Source organism: Anopheles arabiensis, chromosome 3 (assembly GCF_016920715.1).
Source record: "Anopheles arabiensis isolate DONGOLA chromosome 3, AaraD3, whole genome shotgun sequence".
Classification (NCBI taxonomy): Eukaryota; Metazoa; Arthropoda; class Insecta; order Diptera; family Culicidae; genus Anopheles; species Anopheles arabiensis.
In genome coordinates this window covers 13,347,503-13,370,351 of record NC_053518.1, presented here as the reverse complement: position 1 = coordinate 13,370,351, position 22,849 = coordinate 13,347,503, and the positions used below count along the sequence as shown (strand labels likewise).

The 22,849-nt window shown below is 45.1% G+C and overlaps 6 protein-coding genes and 1 non-coding gene across 7 annotated transcripts; 4 read left to right on the top strand and 3 right to left on the bottom strand.

Moving 5' to 3' along the window:
* Positions 1–2,917: 2,917 nt before the first annotated feature.
* Positions 2,918–6,008, top strand: LOC120901914 (glycine--tRNA ligase). The gene is made up of 4 exons (XM_040310279.1): positions 2,918–3,478; positions 3,583–5,263; positions 5,345–5,532; positions 5,608–6,008. Exons 1-4 carry the CDS (start codon positions 3,107–3,109, stop codon positions 5,716–5,718), a joined length of 2,352 nt encoding a protein of 783 aa, XP_040166213.1. The 5' UTR covers positions 2,918–3,106; the 3' UTR covers positions 5,719–6,008.
* A 134-nt stretch (positions 6,009–6,142) lies between these two features.
* On the bottom strand, positions 6,143–6,214 carry Trnae-cuc. The gene has a single exon. It is a non-coding gene; the product is annotated as a tRNA-Glu (tRNA).
* Positions 6,215–6,702: 488 nt separating this feature from the next.
* LOC120901915 (short-chain specific acyl-CoA dehydrogenase, mitochondrial-like) lies at positions 6,703–8,358 on the bottom strand. The gene is made up of 2 exons (XM_040310280.1): positions 8,141–8,358; positions 6,703–8,069 (listed from the first exon to the last, which is right to left on the bottom strand). The coding sequence occupies exons 1-2, from the start codon at positions 8,160–8,162 to the stop codon at positions 6,877–6,879; spliced, it is 1,215 nt and encodes a 404-aa protein (XP_040166214.1). The 5' UTR covers positions 8,163–8,358; the 3' UTR covers positions 6,703–6,876.
* A 2,794-nt stretch (positions 8,359–11,152) lies between these two features.
* On the top strand, positions 11,153–13,534 carry LOC120903028 (probable ATP-dependent RNA helicase pitchoune). The gene is made up of 5 exons (XM_040312208.1): positions 11,153–11,328; positions 11,440–11,568; positions 11,662–12,351; positions 12,414–12,715; positions 12,787–13,534. The coding sequence occupies exons 1-5, from the start codon at positions 11,265–11,267 to the stop codon at positions 13,435–13,437; spliced, it is 1,836 nt and encodes a 611-aa protein (XP_040168142.1). The 5' UTR covers positions 11,153–11,264; the 3' UTR covers positions 13,438–13,534.
* On the bottom strand, positions 13,440–14,541 carry LOC120903029 (BLOC-1-related complex subunit 8 homolog). Its single transcript, XM_040312209.1, has 3 exons — positions 14,363–14,541; positions 14,104–14,281; positions 13,440–14,022 (listed from the first exon to the last, which is right to left on the bottom strand). The coding sequence occupies exons 1-3, from the start codon at positions 14,418–14,420 to the stop codon at positions 13,677–13,679; spliced, it is 582 nt and encodes a 193-aa protein (XP_040168143.1). The 5' UTR covers positions 14,421–14,541; the 3' UTR covers positions 13,440–13,676.
* Positions 14,542–15,789: 1,248 nt separating this feature from the next.
* Positions 15,790–18,095, top strand: LOC120904489. The gene is made up of 2 exons (XM_040314498.1): positions 15,790–15,905; positions 16,020–18,095. Exon 2 carries the CDS (start codon positions 16,043–16,045, stop codon positions 17,705–17,707), a length of 1,665 nt encoding a protein of 554 aa, XP_040170432.1. The 5' UTR covers positions 15,790–15,905; positions 16,020–16,042; the 3' UTR covers positions 17,708–18,095.
* Positions 18,096–18,490: 395 nt separating this feature from the next.
* On the top strand, positions 18,491–20,782 carry LOC120903146 (COP9 signalosome complex subunit 2). The gene is made up of 4 exons (XM_040312396.1): positions 18,491–18,547; positions 18,809–19,129; positions 19,215–20,029; positions 20,125–20,782. Exons 1-4 carry the CDS (start codon positions 18,491–18,493, stop codon positions 20,267–20,269), a joined length of 1,338 nt encoding a protein of 445 aa, XP_040168330.1. The 3' UTR covers positions 20,270–20,782.
* Positions 20,783–22,849: the final 2,067 nt, after the last annotated feature.

Here is a 22,849-nt window from a genome sequence, read left to right as displayed (position 1 = left end):
AAAGGAACCACTTGTACACTAATCCTTAGACGTAAATTCAAAGCATTCAAACGTTCAACCAACACGCGAACACCATCACAACACGCATCTCTCGGCGCCTCTCGGTTTCTGAGGAATCGGCCGGAGGAGATTGTTTGCGTTTGTTTGTGTGTGCCTGACACAGGCGCATGCCAAAACACATGCAAAGGCGAAAATATTGGGCACCGTAACAGCATGATGTGTCACCAAACCAGTCAATGCGCTAACTAAATTATGTTACACTAAGCGATCTCTATCATCATCACCATCCTCACCAACCGCACGAAGCGCCGTCCGCCGGCTCAACTCTCAACAGCTCATCCGTGTGACCGTGCACCGAAAAGCATCTGTTTGTAAATATTGCGCACTTTGTTTGGTAAACTTTTTTGGCATGTTTACTAAGTCGCATTCGACGTAGAAGTAACACTCGGTTTGTCACCGATCGTTGTCGCACCGTCGGTGGCTTAGGCCAAACAAGCCACGCTTTGAGCAGGGGATAGGAAAATCCTTTTCCAATATCCGTTACACCTTGTTGCTTTGCTTTTCATGCGACAACCGGAAAATTTATTATGCGTATGTGCTCACGGCAACTTAATGGGGCATCGTGATCATAACAAAGTGTAAATTAACTCTAAATTGCGCCACTGGGAAGAGTTATTATTTCAATTTAGCGATCTTTGTTGTTATTTTGAAACCGGGCGCAACGTTAATCACTTTCGCCTTCACTGTTCTTATCCTTACACCTAAGCTTGCCGCCAGTGCTTACAAAACACGCTCGTAATGTGGCTTGTTTACTACACCCATTGAAAAAAGGCGTTCAACAAAAATATGTAATTATTATTATTATTATTTTGTTTCTTTCACAGCTCATTTGAACGTGAAGATTGTACACCGCCATTCCTGCCTTGTGTGTGTGCATGTATGTGATGTCTACATATTTTGAAAAACATAAAATCCGCACAAGCCAAACCAATTCCAAAACCAAACGCCCAACCCACCCAGCCTCCGCCTCTCCATCGGCACATTTACACGCTACCGGTTGGGTTTGGTCCGGGTGTGATTCTGCTGAATGCTGGTAGCCCCTGACAAATGTTTGTAAAATATTTCAGCTTTATTTTTTGTTTACTATACTATGGCTATGTGCCCGCCAGCATTCACTACCAGAGCCGGCTGCCGGGGTTGGGCGTTTGGTTTACGATTGTGTGTGGTTTTTTTTCTCTCTCCGTTTTGTTTCGGTATGTTTTCTTTATTTGGGAAGATTATTTGTTTTTGTCAACCGACTCTCGTGCGGTTGGGTTAGGTTATGGCTACAGCTGGAACGCAGGCTTTGCACAGTGATTAAATCTCTGCAATCTGTTGATATTTAACAGTTTTTGTGATACATTGCGATGATCAATAGCTTGACTAGTTATCCCTTGACTTGGATATAATGACTTTACTAATGACCTTTACTTAACCTCTTTAGATCAATCAGCAAACGAATTAATGTTACTACATTTCCAAATGAACTAAGTATGACAAACATTTTATTGCGTATAATAGTACATTATTAATTTACAATTATATCCTATTTGTACATTTGCTTCATTTCTCTGTTGGTTCTGGTTCTTTTAGATTTTAAATTAATTTCAGTATGTTTCTTTACATTCTACACGTTTTGATTGCTACATTTGTTATTCAACAAAAAATATCTCCAAGAATGATCACGTTTTGATTGCTACATTTGTTATTCAACAAAAAATATCTCCAAGTATGATCTATTAAGTATCTCTATATTAACTTACGACTGTGCGTAGAAAAAAATAGAGACCAAAAATAGCACGGAATCGAACATTCCACTGCACCAGCATAGGACTTCGTTCTAACGAAGTTCGCTTCAAGAAGCAAGAATCACGGGCACCAAAGAATTAGGAGTCATAATCCTCCATAACCTAGATTAGCAGTTTGCAAATTTTGCGACCGAGTGTTTCACGTCAAGAGACAAATAGATTGTCTAGATTGTCCGAAGCTGCTTGGCGCAAATTGCATTGAAAAAATACTTCTTCTTTCTTTCTGGAACTGGTTCTGGAACTGATCCCGAACTGGTCAACTTTCTGGACATTTAAACTTTCACAATTAATAAATTCGTGATCGTGATCGTGATCGTAAAAATACGGTTTTGATCGGAATCGATTCCGGGTATGTCCGAATTTTTATGCAATCGATTTCAGATATTAAGTCTGGAATCTGGAATCAAATTCGGCTAAGAAATCAGAATCGGCTTTGTAATCGAATTCGGTTCCAAAATCAGAATCGGCTCCGGAAACAGAATCGATTTTAACACCTCCATGAGAATAGGTGATTGGGTCGTATGCAACTACGATTTTATCGATAGCCGCAAAGGATCCAAATGCAATTGCATGTATCTAAATGAGCTCATAGAAATCACGGAACTAATTCTGCTTCTGAAACAGATTCAGGTTCCAATTTCGATGTCCTTTCCATTTCCGGAGAAAATTCTGATTACGGGTCCAGTATCGAAATCGATTCCAGAAACGAAATCGGCTCCGGAATCGTGCAGTTCCGTTATTGAAACCCCATAATTAATAAAAAGTAATGTTACACTTCATATTGCATACCTTAAGGCGCTTAACAGCCCGAGCCAAAGAGAACTCTTTAGTTTTGCCAAATATATGATTGTAGTTATTAAACTAAGTGAAATTCCATAAATTAGGATGAATATAGTCGGTTTCAGCAGATTTATACTTTGCAAAATACAATTTTTGCACATAAAACAATAAATTCACCTATCGAGCGCACTAAATCACGTATGTGCTCGAATTCCAAACACCCATTGAAAGCAGCTCGAAATGTTCATTGGGTCGTGTATTCTGAACTGCCCTGCTGTCACACAAACGTCAGCAAATTGGCAGCAAAAAAATATATTGCCGGTGTAGAAACGTGAAGCTACTGCTGTATTTTTCGGTGCATAAAGTAATTTAAAACGTGCTCTAATTAAAAGGCCAAACCCCCTAAAGTTTGGCCCCGTCTCCCACAGCAACTGTTGGTGACCATTGTTCCAACGGATGGTGGTGGATTGCGTTCGTAAATGTCCACTCAGCTTTTTCTCAACTTCCTCAGTAGATTAGTTCCTCGAGGCGGCAGCAGCCCCGGAGCAGCAGTGCGACACTTATCCTCCTTAGTATCTCCTCCCCGTTGCGTTCGATTAATCGTCAGTTCGTCCACAAAGCTACAGCAACAGCCAATCCCCCGACGACACATCGAGTGGAATCCAGCGGTACTGAGTCGCTCGTACGCGGTAGCAGCCAGCCAAAGCGACCCCTCATTCAGAAAGCCCTTCAATTGGGGTTCGAACAAAAAGCATCGTGACGTGAAGCTTCGTCTCCAGCTGTTGGAAAACATGACTGATCCAAAGATTGAGGCAGAGCTGGCGCCGTTGCGTGAAGCTGTTAAGGAGCAGGTAGGTGGCCATTCGAGATGCATTTGATGCAGCCTTTCTAAATTTGCGTTTCTAATAATGCAATTTTCTATCTTCCTTTCACCACACGCGCGTACCACCGGTAGGGCGACCTGGTACGCAAGCTCAAAAGTGAAGGTGCTCCAGAAATTGACGTGAAGAAAGCGGTCAATGAGCTGAAGGCGCGCAAGAAGGTGCTTGAAGATCGTGAATTGAGCCTCGCTCCCCAGGTGGCCAGCTTCGATCGGGCCCGTATGGAGGATCTGCTGAAGCGACGGTTCTTCTACGACCAAAGCTTTGCCATCTACGGTGGCATTACCGGCCAGTACGACTTTGGACCGATGGGCTGTGCGCTCAAGTCCAACATGATCAACACGTGGCGTCAGTTCTTCGTGCTCGAGGAGCAGATGCTTGAGGTGGATTGTTCCATCCTGACGCCGGAACCGGTCCTGAAGGCGTCCGGCCATGTCGATCGCTTTGCCGATCTGATGACGAAGGACGTCAAGAATGGTGAATGTTTCCGGCTGGACCATCTGATTAAAAATCACCTGGAGAAGCTGGCAGCGGCCAAGGATGCGACGGCGGAGCTGAAGGACGAGTGTGCTGATATCGTGATCAAGCTGGACGGCATGACCAAGGACGAGATGGCAGCGATTCTGCGGAAGTACAACATGAAATCGCCCATCACCGGTAACGATCTGACGGAGCCGATCGAGTTCAACCTAATGTTCGGCACGCAGATCGGACCGACCGGGTTGGTGAAAGGTTTCCTGCGTCCCGAAACGGCGCAGGGAATTTTCGTGAACTTCAAGCGACTGCTCGAGTTCAACCAGGGCCGGCTACCGTTCGCTGCGGCCCAGATCGGCAACAGCTTCCGGAATGAAATTTCACCCCGCTCCGGTCTGATCCGGGTGCGCGAGTTTACCATGTGCGAGATCGAACACTTCTGCGATCCGCAGGCCAAAAACCATCCTAAGTTCGAGAACGTCGCGGACACGGTAATGACGCTCTACTCCGCCTGCAACCAGATGGACGGAAAGAGTGCCCAGCAGATCCGGATCGGTGATGCCGTAGCGAGTGGTCTGGTCGCGAACGAAACGCTCGGCTACTTTATGGCCCGCATACAGATGTACCTGCACCGGATTGGCATTTTGCCCGACCGGCTGCGGTTCCGGCAGCACATGGGCAACGAGATGGCACATTACGCGTGCGATTGCTGGGATGCGGAATGTCTCACCAGCTACGGATGGATCGAGTGCGTCGGATGTGCCGATCGGTCTGCGTACGATCTGACGCAGCACACGAACGCGACGGGAGTGAAGCTGGTGGCGGAGAAAAAGCTACCCGCACCGAAAACGATCGAAGTGACAGAAGTTGTGCCGAACAAGGCCGCCATCGGGAAGGCGTTCAAGAAGGAAGCGAAGGCCATTACAGAGGCGCTGGCAAAGCTGAGCCTGGGTGAGGTTGAGACCATTGGCAAGAGTCTCGGTGACAGTGGGGAGCATTTGCTGGCGGTCAATGGCACCGATGTGAAGCTAACGAACGATCTGATTGCGGTGAAAACTACCTCCAAGACGGTGCACGTTGAAGAGATCACCCCGAGCGTCATTGAGCCTTCGTTCGGCATTGGTCGCATTATGTACTCACTGCTGGAGCATAGCTTCCGGATGCGCGAAGGCGACGAACAGCGCAGCTACTTCTCGCTGCCACCAGTTGTGGCTCCGTTGAAGTGCTCCGTGCTTCCGCTGAGTAACAATGCCGAGTTTGCACCGTTTGTGAAGAAGATTTGTAAGTATTAGAACCAGAGCTATTTTCATCGCATATCTAAATGAAATTGTGTTAATGATGGATTCATTGTCTTACTTCTAGCTTCGGCCCTCACATCCGTCGACGTGTCGCACAAGGTGGATGATTCGAGCGGTTCGATCGGTCGTCGTTATGCACGCACGGACGAGATTGCCATTCCGTACGGAATTACGATCGATTTCGACACGCTGAAGGAACCGCATACGGTGACGCTGCGCGAACGGGACTCGATGAAGCAAGTTCGCATTGGAGTAAGTGTTACTTTAATCTCCCTTATGTAAATGCCCTTTGTAACGTTTCCCATTGTGTTTTTAATCTAATTTTAGTTGGATGAAGTTGCAAACACTATTCGTGATCTAGCAACAGGACGCACAAGCTGGGCCGAGGTGGAACAAAAGTATCCACGATTTGAGCAGCAAGAAGCGAGCGCGAAGTAAATCAGAAACAAATCGGAGTTACTAGGCGTGGAAGAATAATATGCATTTGGAAATTTAAATGACACTAAACGCTTTATATGATAGCGATCGCCTTTCTATCCCTTTCCCCCCAGTGTTTGTTTACTTAATGTTTAATTTAAAGCATAATTTTACATACAATACCGAAACAGATAATTGCTTGCTATCACGCCAGCGTATTCTACACGGTTCAGTTAGCTATGCGCAAAAAGAAGTGTAAAATTCAAAATAAAGTTTTGTTCGAGATGCCTAACATGCGCTTAGATCGAGTACATTTTTTTTTGCTTTTTCATCCATAACGGAACATGTTTACGGTTGATTAATAAACAATAATTTTGAAAAATACGAAAACGATTAAAACTCATTTTGACAATCGAGGAGTAAACAATGGGCACAAAAAAGTAGTTTCCCATACCGGGAATCGAACCCGGGCCTTCCGGGTGAGAGCCGGATATCCTAACCACTAGACAATATGGGACTGGTACCAACATGCTGCAAAACATCACATTTAAACCTTGTACGTCATCTTAACTGAACAAAATGACCATTTCACCTTCATCTTTTTCAGTTCTTGCAAGGTTTAAACATATTACAATACCTATATTAATACGACAATGAATATAAAATTGTTAAGAATAGAGGAAAAAAGAATAATTGTGATGCTTTCAAATTATTTCCAAACTTGTTACCCAAAATGTGTTGGCTACTTCTCTAATCGTACTAGAATGCGACTTTTTAATGCTAAACTCCTCTTTAGAATTAAATAAATTCGAAAATTAAGGAGCTTTACATTATGGAACAGGGATGAATTTGGTAACTCTCAGAAGCATCGCAAGTTACTCCGGTTGTAAGTTACAACAAAAAAATGAATGAAAAAAGTACATCCAATAATTCTGGGACGATTACAGTAATTACTACATGTACCAATGCTTATGTTAATTTCGGCTAGAATATTACAGCATAGTCTTGTATACTTTTTTTTATATTTGCACGTTACAGTAGTAAAAATAATTCAAAAATACACCTCCTAGTCTTTCAGACTCTCGCCATTAATCGTAAATGGAAAATTTGTTGTAAAAACACAATTAAATTGTGTTTCTCTCTCACACTTACCCACCACCTCTACAGCAGAGTACAATATCATTCCAGCTCCTTGATGATTTGGTCCGCTACGATCGCTTTCTGCACGTCGGTCACACCGCCATATATCTCGGTAATGCGTGCATCGCGATAATACCGCTCGGCCGGCAGGCTTTTCACGTACCCCATGCCACCCAAAATTTGCTGACAACCATGGGCCGCATACGTTGCCGTTTCTCCGGCGATCCATTTGGCCATCGAACAAGCCTTTGTCGCGCGCAGTCCACGGTCAATCTCACCGGCCGCTTTACGAACTAGCAGTCGGGCCATTTCAAGCCGTGTGCCCATTACGGCTATTCTGGTACGCACGGCAGGAAGGTCTATCAGTGTACCACCGAACGCGGTACGCTGCTTTGCATATTCTACGGCCGTTTCTAGAGCGGCTTGACCTATTCCGATTGCTTGCGAGGCGATGCCAATTCGTGCACGATCCAGCTGTTCCATCGCAATGCGCATACCGCCACCGACGGTACCAAGAACGTTTGCTTCCGGTACACGCACGTTTTCCAGCATCAAATCGCACGTGGATGTACCACGAATTCCCAGCTTGTCTTCCGGGCGGCCCCGATGTACTCCGGCCAGTGCGCCACTGTCAAAATCGACCAGAAATGCCGTTATGCCCTTATACTTTAGCGCTGGATCGACGGTGGCAAATACGATCGCCGCCACCGATTCGATGCCCGATGTTACCCAGGCCTTTGTGCCGTTCAGTATCCAGCTTCCATCGGCATCCCTGGTGGCTCTGGTCGTCATAGCGGCCACGTCCGAGCCAGCCCCTGCCTCACTAAGAGCGAACGCTCCGATGGTTTTGCTTTCGTATTTGTTGAAAAATCGTGCCCTCTGATCGTCCGTACCGAGGCGATGCAACAGGTTGGCATAAAGGCAGTTGTGGATGGACACTATCGAGCCGGTGCTTCCGCATCCCCGGGAAAGTTCCTCGACTACCAGCGAAAGGGAAAGCATATCCAAACCGGATCCACCATACAGTGGCGCCACGGTAACGCGCATCAGCCCCAGCTCCGCCAGCTTGGCGATGTGCTGCTCCGGGAACGTTCCGTTACGATCGATGGCACTTGCGGCGGGTTTTAATTCTCGCTCGCTGAACTGACGGCATAGCTGCTGGACTTGTTGGTGTTCCTTGGACAGTTCGCACACACTGAACGACCGTGAAAGTGCGCAGCGAGAGTTGAATGCTTCGAGAATAATGATAAAATAATGGCTTATCTCTTCACGATACGAGCGAGTAAAACGAAGATAAACTTACCTGTGGTAACCTTCCGGAACATTATTGTGTACAGTTTACGATAGAACGGCTAACACACTTTCACTCCATAAACGACATACGTAAAGTTGCTTTAGATAGCTCCACTGCCGACGACTGTTGCATGTTTAATTAAAATGTAAATCGCTCGTATTTTCGGGCACCGCGGAAGCGTAGTTCGTTTGTTTACGTAAAGAAAAGAAAACACATTTGACAGCGGTTGGAAGGAAAACAAATAAAAAAAAACTGAAACAGCACTTTCCATTTCAACGAATTAAAACTTTTTGAGAAAGAAAACAATATGATCGAATATTTCGGTACATTAAAATTATCAAAGTTTGAACAAAACAAAAGCCGGTACAATAAAAAAAAAAAAAATATATATATATATATATATATATATATATATATATATATATATATATATATATATATATATATATATATATATATATATATATATATATATATATATATATATATATATATATATATATACATCGATATTTCTGGTCACTTTGCCCACAGGGCAAGGCGAACTTTTTGGCGGCCACCGTCGCAAAACCGTCGCAAAACGTCAAAACTGGCGTCGCATGTACTGCAAACCGACGTCGCCAGCGAGCGAAACTCGCAACGATTTCGAGGCGCTGGCGACGGTCGTTTTTGACGTTTGGCGACGGTTATTGACCTTTCGAGCGAGCTTTTGCTCTGTGGGCCAGTGTGGCCAGATTATATTGGCAGATTTCGGCAGGAGCTCTGTTGAAAACGCAACCATTTAACCTTCGTTTCTAAGACCAAAAATACACCCTCATCTTTATGACCACCTACCCGGGTAGGTCATACATTTTCATTTCATTTCATTTCATTTCATTTCATTTATTTAATACAATATCCGCCATCAAGGCTAAATATAATAGACTTAAAACTAATTAAATACTAACAAATAAACAAAATAATTCATGAAAAACTAAGCCTAACTAACCTAGTCTGGACCTAGCAAGAAAGAAAAGAAAAAAACAAGGGTAGAGCGTAGAGAGGAGTCGAAATCAAAGAGATAGTAAAAGTGGTTAAACAACCTGAAACAGGACAGAAGAGGGTCATTGAAAGTATAAAGAGTATGACGTGTTTCAATTGACAGAGGATCACGTGGACGAAGAGAACGAGAGGGAACATACAGCGAGATGGACGAGAGTAAATCAGGAGCATCAGTAGCAGAAAGTAATAAGCCACCAATAAAACAAGCCTGAAACACTTGGCGGTGGAAGCTTAAAGAGTGAAGATTTAATAACTGCAATGGCGTTTCATAGGGAGGTAGTGAGGCAGCACCAAACAAACGACGAAAAGCAATCCTGGTAAAGAGGCGCTGAATGCTTTCAATTCTCGAACAGCCATCAATAGTGAAAGTGAAAGTTCAACCTTCTACACTTTATTTTCTTATTCCCAAAATATCACAAGTTTTCCTCCAATTTCACACCCGGTGTAATTTTCTACATGCAGCTTTCCTGAAAATTTGAAGTTATTTCAATAACTAAAAGAGAAGATATGATCAATTTATAACGCAAAAGTGCAATTTCTCATACAAAATGTATGACCTATCCGGGTAGGTGATCATAAAGATGGGGGTGTATTTTTGGTCATAGAAACAAAGGTTAAATGCAAAATGAGTTGATATATCAGGTGGGCTTATCCAGTGCAATTTGACGTCTAATAACGAAAATAGGAAGAAGCCCTGGTTTGACAGTTAGATCCATAACAAACTGGATGCTTATATGATTTTTCTATGGACTCACTACTAACTTTATCCAAAATTTTCACAATTTTACTCGATATTTGAGATATTTTCATGGTCCGTTGAACAGGAGCAAAGGACATATGCACTGGCACTCTGATAAATTCCTCACTTTCAGTATAAATTCATATTTGGTTCGCTTCGTACACTTCTCCTTGCTCGCTGACTGAACGGATTCAATAATTGTTTCCTATATATCAGATTTTGCTAGGGAACTGTGTTGTTCCCAAGCACCACAGATTAAGCTTAAACGATTGAAAAAATTTGAAAAAAAAATGAAAATTGACCATAGAAAAAAATGAAACCTCCACAGCTTCATTGGTTTGATCAATACATGGCGTATTACAACTCATTATTATATTGCTATCCTTTTCTTGCAATGTGTTTCGCTATAATACCTATTATATACCCAAGCGCCACAGATTAAGCTTAAACGACTGGAAAATTGAATATCCATAGTAAAAAAAATGAAAGCTCCACAGCTTCATTGGTTTGATCAATAGATGGCGTATTACAACTCATCATTATATTGCTATCCTTTTCTCGCGATGTGTTTCGACAAGTTTCATCTTATCATGACCTATATAGCCTTCTAACTTTCTGAGCAAAAATCTATATGAATGGTCGTGTGGTCAGATACGCGGGTATCAACACCAACGACCATTACTCAAATCTCACTTGCTTCAGTGCTGGTGGTTTCCGTTGGAGTTTAGTATTTAAACAATCGTATCGCCGTTCTAGTTCTAGCGATGCATAACTTCAATGCGAAACCATACAACAGTACAGAGGATATGAGAAAGCTCTCCTCCAAGCGATGAAGCTCAACTGGTTGGGGTATCCCACCAACAGAGAGCGCCACCAGCTTTATCGCTATTTTTAGAATGCATGAGTCGTTTGCCGTCTGCTAAACGAAGTCTTTCTATATTCCGTTTAGGTAGAGAACTTGAGTCGTTTAGAAGCCGTTTAGTGGTCGTTTAGTGGATTTGTGGCACTTGGGGCATCAGCGCGATAAGTAACAAATGAGGTTAACAATCCTTGAAACAGCATCCCATGCGCCACAGATTAAGCTTAAACGACTGAAAAATCAAATATCTGTGATTTTCGGCAGGTTAAATGAAAAATCGGTCGTTTTAGGAGGCTTATCTGTGAATCGGTAGGCATATAAAAAATCGGTAGGAATACAGATAAATCGGTATTTCTGGTCACTCTGCTTCGAACAGCAACATTCAGCTGTCACTTTGCACGTGTGTTTCGCCGAATTCCGCGAGCGCGAGCAGAACGATTGCTTTTCTGGATTTTTCCATCTAATAAACTGTGTTAAATTACAAAGATTGTGCTATGGGAAAGAAAAACAAGCAGAAAATATCTCCGGTCATCAATGGAAATGCGAAAAACGGACATGGTAAGTTGGAAAATGCGTTTTACGAAGCGGGATGTGTACGGAAAGCGCCGGGGACGCACACAATGTGCTTCTTGTTTACGGTACCTTACAACTTGCTTCTAAATCTTTCAGCCTCCGTAGAAGACTTGGAGGAAAATTACGAGGCGGAGGAAGCAACGCCGAAAGGCAAACAAAAGCTGAAGAAAAAGAATAAAATCCCACAACAGGAGGAGGATGAACAGGACGTGGCAGTTGGCCGAGGTAAGCAGGGAAAAGCATTTGGGACTTCTCTATGGATGCTAGAATGTAAAGACACGTTTTGAAATCTGGTGTGAATAATGTCCCTTTTTGTAGGTGTGAAGCGGCCTAAAGATGATACTGATGATGAGGAGGAGGAAGAGCAGAACGGCGAAGAAGCCGATACTAACGGGGAAGACAAGGAAGTCGAGCAGGAAGAAACCGTTCCGTCGATGACGAACAGTGCGTACGAGATCATCCTCGGTAACCGGGAGTTCAAGTCGCTCGAGGGCAAAGTGTCGGACCAGACGATGAAAGCGATCGGTGAGATGGGATTCACCAAGATGACGGAAATTCAGGCCAAATCGATACCGCCACTGCTGGAGGGTAGAGATTTGATCGGTTCGGCCAAAACGGGCAGTGGTAAAACGTTGGCCTTCCTCATTCCCGCCGTCGAGCTGATCCACAAGCTGCGCTTCAAGCCGCGCAACGGAGCGGGCGTCATCGTCATCTCGCCGACGCGCGAGCTGGCGATGCAGATTTTCGGCGTCCTGAAGGAGCTAATGACGTACCACTGTCAGACGTATGGGCTGCTGATGGGAGGAGCAAGCCGTCACACCGAGAACGAGAAGCTGGAAAAGGGCATCAACATTATCGTGGCGACGCCGGGCCGGTTGCTGGACCATCTGAAATCAACGCCCAACTTCCTGTTCAAGAACTTGCAGTGCTTGATTATCGATGAGTGCGATCGCATCCTGGAGATCGGGTTCGAGGAGGACCTAAAACAGATCATTAGCATTTTGCCGAGTAAGTAGAGCGAAGGGGAAGGGTTTAGAGGGCAGATTTAATGAGGTTTATTTTTGTTACAGAAAAGCGCCAAACCATGTTGTTTTCCGCCACACAGTCATCGCGTCTGGAAGAGCTGGGAAAGCTCGCCCTGAAATCGGAACCCATCTACGTCGGTGTGGATGATAACAAGAAGGAAGCAACGGTGACGGGGCTGGAACAGGGCTACATCGTGTGTCCCTCCGAGCGGCGTCTGCTCGTGCTGTTCACCTTCCTGAAGAAGAACCGCAAGAAGAAGGTGATGGTTTTCTTTTCCTCCTGCCTGTCCGTCAAGTTCCATCACGAGCTGTTCAACTACATCGATCTGCCGGTGATGTCGATTCACGTATGTATCATTGGAAGTGTAATAATATTTAAGAAAAATGGTCCTAATACTCTATTTTCTTGTTGCTACAGGGCAAACAAAAGCAATCGAAGCGTACGTCGGTATTTTTCCAGTTCTGTAACGCCGAGACGGGTATACTGCTCTGCACGGATGTGGCCGCCCGTGGGCTCGATATTCCTGCCGTCGATTGGATCGTGCAGTACGATCCACCGAACGATACCAAGGAGTACATCCATCGCGTCGGTCGTACGGCTCGTGGGGAGGACCTGTGCGGTCATGCGCTGCTAATGCTCCGTCCGGAAGAGGTTGGCTTCTTGAAGTATCTCAAGCAAGCGAAGGTACCGCTGAACGAGTTCGAGTTCTCCTGGAGCAAAATAGCGGACATTCAGCTGCAGCTCGAAAATTTGATGGCGAAGAACTATTTCCTGAACCAGTCGGGCAAGCTGGCGTTCAAGACGTACGTGCGTGCGTACGAAGGGCACCACATGAAGGACGTGTTCAACATAGCCAATCTCGATCTGGTGCAGGTGGCGAAGAACTTTGGCTTCACCCAGCCACCGTACGTTGACTTTGGCAAGAGCTTCAAGCTGCACAACTCCGAGCGGCGACCCGGCAACCGTGGAATGGGCCACTTCAAGACGCTCAACAAGGAGAAGGAGGGCAAGCTGAAAATTAAGCACATTACCGATCGGAAACAGCTGAAGAAGGTCAAGTACGAGTAGGCTGCTCTGTACGCGATGTGAGATAGCGTTAAATAATAAACCCATTTTATTTAGCCGTTCCGCACTATCCCGGAACGGTGTCCTCTATAATACTAAATTTTTGTCGTTTTTTTCATCTCCTCTTCGAGGAATGTCGAGAAAACAAGGGCGTGAACAAAAGTAACATCACAGATAGGGAAAATGAAAAGGAACGAAACTGATGCGTAACTTTTCGAAGCAACCACGACAAGCGTTTGGCTTCAGTGTAGCGTTGTGTAGGACCGTTGCAACTCGGTCGGTCCTGCGGTGGAGTTGGCCGTCCCCGCGGGAGGGTTGTTGTTGATGTTACTGTTCGAATTTCGCGCCTGAGACATCATGTGCTCCACCCGGTTGGTTGTTTCCCGCACCACCCCGGACAGATCGGTAAGGTCGGGCAGGTCCAGTGTGATGTGGGCCGACAACCGTTTGTATACGGAGCTGTTGGTGTCTTTCTTCGGTCGTCTAGATTCCACGTACTTTAGCTGTTGCTTGAGAAAGATGGCATTCTTAAGCAATTCTTGGACATTCTTCAACGACGTATCGGCGGCCTCAATATCCTTCACGGCACTGTACACAGGGGAGAAGGGTGCATTCAAAGGCGTTATTGCTTTTCCTTTTGTAAAGCTCTTCACCCGTTACCACACCTACCCTATGGCGTACTCCATATCGTAGCACTTGCCCTGTAAATCCTGCTGCAGTTGAACCACCTCCGCGCGACGCTCCACTATGAGCGGGATTACTTTCCGGACGTGCTCCTGGATGCGGTAAAACGCTAAACTAGGCTCGTTAGCGATGATGTGCATGTTTTCCGATATTTTTTCAGTCGCTGTGGAACAGAATTGGGCGGTGAGAAAGATCATTACTGATGCAGAGTGGCCTACAGACGGGAATAATGCTTTGTGCTTACTTTTCTTCACTTTGGCCTGCAATTCCGGATCGTTCACGGTTGACACTTTTTGGTTCATCGCGGAGGAATGAAGAAAGTTTAGCAAACGTGCTCAATAAAACACAAGAAAATTTGTTTTTTTAGTAGTAACAGAACGAATATTTGACAACACCAAATGCTAATTAAATATAGATTGTTTACAAACATAACACTATGGGCCACCGTACGGATATGATGTAAGAAATAATCGGTACCACAGTACCGCTGTAAAAATGCATCCGCTGTAAAATTCGAGCAGTTTGCAAGCTTGTACGATGCCTTCCAAATGGGACAGTTTCGTAGTGCCAGAGCGCTCGCATGAAAGCAAAACGCGATGTTTTTTTGTTTTAAGAGCTTATTAGAGGTCTCAATTTTATGATTTCTATTTAAAATTCATAATTTAGTACAGTTGTCAGTTCACACGAGTTACAACATGTCCGTCGTTGGCTCAATTCTATAATGAACCGTTCCCACGTAGTAAAGATTAACTATCCTTTTATATTTCCCTTATCCCCCCCTTCCCCTTCCTTCACACTTGTTACCGTCCTTCGTCATCAATTATCATACTGACACACCAGTTTTATAATTTTTTTCCAAACTTTGATATTCGCAATATTCTTTATTAACATATATACACAGTAAAACGTCAATTATCCGGGGGTGGATTAACCGGGAGCAGCTTAACCGTGCGTTTCATAAATGTGACAGCTGTTCAAACGTACAGCGAACATTTGCAGCGATAATCAAATGGGCAATCAGATTTTTGTGGTATTTCTTAGACCATTATCCGTGCAAATCGATTACCCGCTAACCGTCCGGTCCCGAGCTGCCCGAATAATCGACGTTCTACTGTAGATATTTTAGTTTAGTACCAGAAGGGCTTGCAAGGTTTCAAGGAACTATGTTCAACCCCAGAGGCAGACATATTGAAATGACTCCACACGGCTTATAGATTTTTGCTCGGAAAGCTAGAAGGATATATATAACCATGGTATGTTAGATGAACCTAGGCGAAACACATTGTCATAAAAGGACAGCATGGCATTCATATAATGCTGAGTTATAAAACGCCATCTTTTGAGCAAACCAGAGAAGTTCTGAAGCCTTCGTTTTTTTCTATAGATATTTGATTTTCCTATATTTTTATATTTTAATTTTTGTTATTTTTTTTATTTGTGAAAAAATGTGTGAACGAAAAAAAAACTTATAAATGCTTTGCAAACATTTCCTTTTTTGTGCAGATGTAAGACCATTTCGGCTAAGCTCACAAACTGCTCGAATTAGTTTGTCGGGATCGTTTTCGTCACAGTGTATTGCGTAACTCGAGAGCATACTGTATACAGAATTTGTAGCTTGGGCACTGTACAAGATCGCGATGACTAACTTTGCGTATCGGGAATGTACACAGTCGGCATAAACAAGCCGGTGCACGTACTGTTCGCAGAGGAGGATTCCCTTGCTGGAATGGGTTGGATTTTTTTGAAAAAAGTACTCCACAATAAAGCGTAGTTTTTGTGCAGCATAAGTAAGTATGGTTTAGCATAGTTTATAAAGTCATTATAGTTTCTCGCACGGTAGTAAATTTCCTTAACAGTAGCCGCAATTGTGCTTAACTCTTTTTTGTTAAATTCCATTGCAGCCTACCAGCACCCACATTTGACGATGAACAAACAGGAAAGCAGTAAAGTGTATCAATCGAACATCTGGGCGGCAGTTGTAACGGGCGACATCGAGACGCTACGGAAACTCATAAACGCAGGCACATGGAAGGCTAAAATTAGAAAGCAGGCGGACAGCAAACGTTGGACCATACTGCACCATGCAGTTATGAGCCGGAATCTCGAAATGGTGCAGTTGGTCGCAGAATTCATCAAGCCGGACGTTGATGCCGAAACCGAAGATGGTATGACGCCCTTACAGCTCGCTTGCTATCAGCAAGCTCCGGTGAAATTGATCACCTATCTGATGCAGCATACGAAACAGTACAACAGTCCCTCGCCGCTAGAATATGCCGTCAATCAAAACCGTGTCGATCTCGCGAAGGCAGTAATTCTACACGAGGCAAAACACAAATCCAGATACGTGAAACGCTCGCTCGCAGCCCTGTACAGCGTGACCACGGCAACGGGGAACGTGGAAATGTTGCAATGCTTTCTGGACGGACCCAGCAACGTAGGCTATTTGTTTATCAACAAGAAGAAAGACGATCTAACAGGGATGGAACGGTTTGCGGAAGTAGCATCGTATAGCTTCGATAAGAAGGTCGCTTGCTTTAAGGCGTTGTTCAATGTGGCACACCCGATCGCGAACCCGACCGCTCCCAGACGCTACAACGTGAACGACATCCTGAAGCTGGCCCTGCACAGCTTTTTGTCGACCTCGTTGATACCGTATTTCATCGAAACGGAGCGCATATGGGAGCATCGGGTACAGATCCATTCTTTGTACAAACGGCTGCTTCCCGAGTATGAGCTGCTCGCACTGCTAGTGCTGTGCGAATGTGCCCCGGTAACGGTCAAAAGAAAGCAACTGGAACCAATCCTGGAAGAAATGGGGAGCAAAATTGCTCAGGACGTTTGGTACGATCAGCTGGGCGAACTGTACGTCAACGCATTTACCCCATCCGCCGAGCAGCACACATGTGCGACGCTGCAACTGTTGTCCGATTTTGCCACATTTGCACAAACGATAGAGCTGGGATACTTTCAAAAGGTTATACGTGTGGGCGTGCGGTACGCATTTTGTGTGGCCCAACTGGGGCTCTGCCAGATGCAGGTGCGAGACGTCGGCACACTGTACAATGCAGCATATCACCGTGCGATCGAGTGTCTCATGACGATGTACAACGACACAGCCGATGATATTGTTCAGCTGCTGATGACGCCGGACGATCAGCATAGCCGAGCGATCGTAGTGTTCCCTTTGCTGCGGTACTGCACCACCATACTGATGCGACCGGACGCGATCGGTATGGCCTACCTGCACGGCTATCGGCTGCTGTACTGGTTCGTGCACCTGTTCGGCACGTGGAATACGATTCAGTTGCTACCGATTGGCGTGCCGTTGAGGCAAATTTTCACACTAAAACGTGCCGCCCGGGATGCCGTGCGGGAAGCCGTACTGCAGGGGATGAAAGCGACCGATGTTAAGTCTCTGTTCTTCGAGCGGTTGAACCTATTGCCTGTGCCGAAGGAATTGAACAAATACCTACGATACAGTGACTACAGTACGATCGTGTACTTTCTGGAGCATTTTGAGACTGTCATGCATGCGCTTTACGAGGATGAAGAGGATGAAGCAGCGCTCGAGCCAGTTGAAGATTTTTAAATCAAACTTAATAATATTCCGGTAGATACGGTTGTCCCGTATATTACCTTTTTTCGTGCATGCAGAAGCAGCATCAGCTGCACGCTGTGGTTTAACAAACGCAGCAAAACAACAAACTCTAATTGTAAGATTTTACTTGCCTGGCACACTTACCGCAGGGGTACGATAATGGTGACAATTTAAAATACCCTGTTCGGGCCTTTCTGAGTGTGATTAATGTGGCAAATAATTTAATGATCAATTGAATGTTCCTTAAACAGTTCTGCTATTGCAGAATCGTTCTAATCGTAAACTAACGGTTTTATTTAAAAAAATGACTCGCCGTGAAGACGTACACTTGCATGCGAACGGTTTTAATTCGATTGTAATCGCCATGAGTGATGTAATGGGAGTGTTTTTATAATAAAATACAATGAAAAGTAAAACAAATTTGAGTGCTTTGTTATGTACATCGAAAATTGTTAGAATTAAATTTGCCGCGCTTTTGTTGTGGTTTCTCCATTTTAAATTAGCTACATTCCTACCCCTTGTTGACATCACGGAACGCGCTGTCATCGGTGACAGTTGCGCCGCTACCTCCCCCCCCACCCCATTCTACATGCTTCTTTGCCCACAAGCAAAACGAACGCGACTTTTCCGAGCTCTCTTGCTCTTCTGTGTTGAATAATTGTTCAATTGATGAGCATTTGCGTGATAAGAAACGGTGCGAAAGTGGTAAAGCTCTCTGGTTTGTTGCAGTTTGTGAGGGGCTAAGCAAGAAAAGCTAGCGATACAGCCACCGCCATGTCCGACATCGATGACGATTTCATGTGCGACGACGACGACGATGATTACGGATTGGTAAGAGACTTGCGGCATACACATTCTCGCCGTGTTATGATGATGGTGGGACCCGGTGTTCGGCTGCTGCTTGCACCGTGTGCATATCAAGCAACCACCGACAACACCGATCGATCGATTGCACTGTGCATTCTGCTGCTGCAACTCACTGCCCAGTGGCCCGGTGTGGAAATACACACAGCCGTCGTAGATCGACCTAGCCGCACGATATTATCGGCGAATAAACAAGAAGGAGTAATGCATTTTTACCTCTACTCGCAGGAATACTCCGAAGACAGCAACTCGGAACCGGACGTGGATCTGGAAAATCAGTACTACAACAGCAAAGCGCTGAAGGAGGAAGCGCCCCAGGACGCGCTGAAATCGTTCCAGAAGGTGCTGGACCTGGAGAACGGCGAGAAGGGCGAATGGGGCTTCAAGGCGCTGAAACAGATGATCAAGCTAAACTTTAAGCTGCAAAACTACCAGGAAATGATGGCACGGTACAAGCAGCTGCTTACGTACATCAAGAGTGCGGTCACCCGCAACCATTCGGAGAAATCGATCAACTCTATTCTGGATTACATTTCCACGTCGAAAAATGTAAGTGGCCGGGGCCAGCGGGGGAAAATCACCTGCAAAAGTGCTTACGGTTGCACTGCGCTATGTTTTCCTTCTTTTTCCACAGATGGAGCTGTTGCAAAATTTCTACGAAACCACGCTGGAAGCACTGAAGGACGCGAAGAACGATCGGCTGTGGTTCAAGACGAACACCAAACTGGGCAAGCTTTACTTCGACCGGAACGATTTCGGCAAGCTGCAGAAAATCCTCAAACAGCTGCACCAATCCTGCCAGACCGATGACGGCGAGGACGATCTGAAGAAGGGCACGCAGCTGCTGGAAATTTACGCGCTCGAGATCCAGATGTACACGGTGCAGAAGAACAACAAAAAGCTGAAGGCACTGTACGAGCAGTCGCTGCACATCAAGTCGGCCATCCCGCACCCGCTGATCATGGGCGTGATACGGGAGTGCGGCGGCAAGATGCATCTGCGCGAGGGCGAGTTCGAGAAGGCGCACACGGACTTTTTCGAGGCGTTCAAAAACTACGACGAGTCGGGCTCGTCGCGGCGAACGACCTGTCTCAAGTATCTGGTGCTCGCGAACATGCTGATGAAGTCGGGCATCAACCCGTTCGACTCGCAGGAGGCGAAACCGTACAAGAACGATCCGGAGATACTGGCGATGACGAATCTGGTGATGGCGTACCAGAACAACGACATCATGGAGTTCGAGGCGATCCTGCGCAACAATCGGAACAACATCATGGCGGACCAGTTCATCCGCGAGCACATCGAGGACTTGCTGCGCAACATCCGCACCCAGGTGCTGATCAAGCTGATCCGGCCGTACACGAAGATCACGATACCGTTCATCTCGAGCGAGCTGAACATCGAGCCGGCCGAGGTGGAAAGTTTGCTCGTGTCCTGCATACTGGACAAGTAAGTGGTGGGGAGGCACGCGCGCGCGCGCGTGTGTGTGAGTGGCTGGGTTTTATGTGAGTTTAATTCACCTGTTCACCTTTCATCTCATGCAGCACGATTCAGGGTCGTATCGATCAGGTGAACCAGGTGCTGGAATTGAACAAAGAGGCCCGCTGCGGCGAGCGGGACATCGCGATCGAGAAGCTGGCGACGCAGATCAATTCCGTGCAGGCGGCCATTATTAACAAGATGGCCTGAAATCCGGACGGCTGAGGCGACGGAACCAGCGGAACTGTGTAAACACTGTAAGGCAATGTGGGTGGAGCAAGGAAGTGGATCCCGCGGAGCAATAAGACGAAGACGAAATCTCGGACGACGGAGGCGCACGCAACGAAGACACGCAACAAGACACGCAAAAAAAAAGGAAAAGTGTCCGCGGCGATGGAAATCCGTGCTCATGGTTTCTTTTGCGCTTAATCGAATTCACACTGTTTTATTGATGTTCCCTTTTTTCGAAGAGCAGCTGGCGGCACACAGCGGCATGCGCGCAGGGCAACGAGTCGCGAGATTTAAGGCACAATATTTTTGAAGTTAAATGGTACGGTTGGAGTATTACTCTTACGGTGGTAATAATCTAACCGACACCGGCTCGCACCACACGACAGGGAGAGATGAGAGAGAGAGAGACAGAGAGACAGAGAGTTTGCTGGCAGAAACAATAATTGAAAGGAATAAACCCCATGCGGATGGCGATATTGTTACAACAGCGTGTATGTGTGTGTGTGGATTGATGTTGTTGATAGAATACCCAGAGAAGGAAAACCGGCTTTTGATGGAAGATCTTGTCCGGGTTAAACATATTCTTCTCGTTCTAGGTATGAATTGTTCGTGAAAATTTGGTTATAACTTGCATTTTCATTTTAAGAAATTTTTCAATGTTGCACCCTTTTTCAATGCCACAGTGAAGGTAAGTAAACACTCAGAAATGTTATTATTATTCCATTATGCGCGATTACTTATTTATTATGTAAAACTACTTTTATTGATTTTTATAAATCTTACTTTTTCTTTATTTTCTTCAAAATTAATTAATTTAGCTCGGTTACAGGGTTATGCAAGCTAATTTCAAGACATTTTTATATCTTTAGGATGCGAGCAATGGATTTCTTAAAAGACAAAGCAAATTCTATGGGATTTTTAACTCCAAGGGACACATTAAGAGAAACTGGTTAAGAACCCATACCGATCCTGTGCCTAATCATGAACGCATGTCGATGCTGGAATTTTAGAGATATCATACTGATGCTGGAACTGATTCCAATCCCATAAAGGTCTTAGAACAAGCCACACTGGTCTTGGAACTGATTCTAACCCATTACCGGTCCTTTCACTCAGTGCTCTCCAAACTGTGGTCCGTAGCGTTAACAGGTGTAGTCCGCGAAACAATTTATTTTTGCAAAAGAAAAGCTTTTTTTTATTTTTCCTCACAATCAGTAATAAATGTTCAACAGAAATGTCTAGAATGAGATTTAAACATATGTTTGATAAAAAAAAACTTTGAACTAAATCTTAAAATGTATGCCCTGAACGGATGTGGGCCGCGGCAAATGTAAAGCCATGTGGTCCGCGATCCTAAAAAGGTTGGGGAGCACTGCTTTAAATGATCCTCACATCATACCAGTCGTGGAATTGATGCCGATCCCACACCGGTCCTGCAATTGATCTTGACTCTATACCGGTCCTGGAATTGCTCCCAAAGCCGTACCGGTTCTGGAGTTGATCCCGAACCCATACCAGAACTTACACTGAATCCATACAGATCCTGAAACCTAGTACCTACCGGTAATGGAACCAAACCCATACCGGTCCTTGTACTGATTAATATTCCATATCGGTCCTGAAACAGATTCTGCCCTCATTGCAGGCCCTGATATTGCTAACTTTTTAATTTGGGTCCAAAAATAGTACCAGCATCTATCTTAATCATGAAACTATCGAATCTACTTTAGTCCAGCCTCTATCAAGGAGGGCCCCGTGGGTGATGGACGTTGGGACCCCGTGCTAGACGAACCCTGAGCACCACCCCCCCACCGACAGCAACAAAATTTAAGTTGAAATGTTACATTATCCACGACGGATTACGGGTACTCACAGGTAATCATGTACAGAAGGCCTCAACAATTCTTACCGCTTAGGGACCCCAACACTGTAAACCCGCCACTACCTGGAGTATAATCGTCAACTCGGAAGACTTGACAACATACCCGTCCTGGGTTCAAGCCTCGTATGGACCGTCGCCCTAAGCAAGGATTGATTGACTGACTTATCTATTCGACGACCGGTTCGAAGGTTGAAAAATATCGCCACAGCGTTTTGCATTAAAGTTTTTTTGTTATAAAACAGGTATCTTTTGCACAAATTTAATGCAAAATTGCATTAAGAACATTAAAGAAATTCAAAAAGAGCATAAAATATTTCAAAGAATTAAAATATTTGCAAAACACACATGAAGCTGTTTTTGCATTTGCAAAACACACATTTAGAGGAATCGCCTACTGCGAATTCGCGTTTATTGAGTATCGCGCACTGCGGATAATTGCTTTATTCTTTTAGCGCATTCTAGGAAGCAGGAAGACATTCCATCGTAACTTGTGTATTGCACACGTTCAGACGCCGGCAATAATTGTCCACCTCCCTCCCCAACCAGCGGCAAGCACCATATCAAGAGACGATAAAAATGCACCCAAAGTCATATGCAGCCACGGCTAACGTGTCGTTGCTTATGGCAACCGTACTACACGTGTGTCAAAAAGGTCGTCAAAAAAGGTGCTCGGTCAG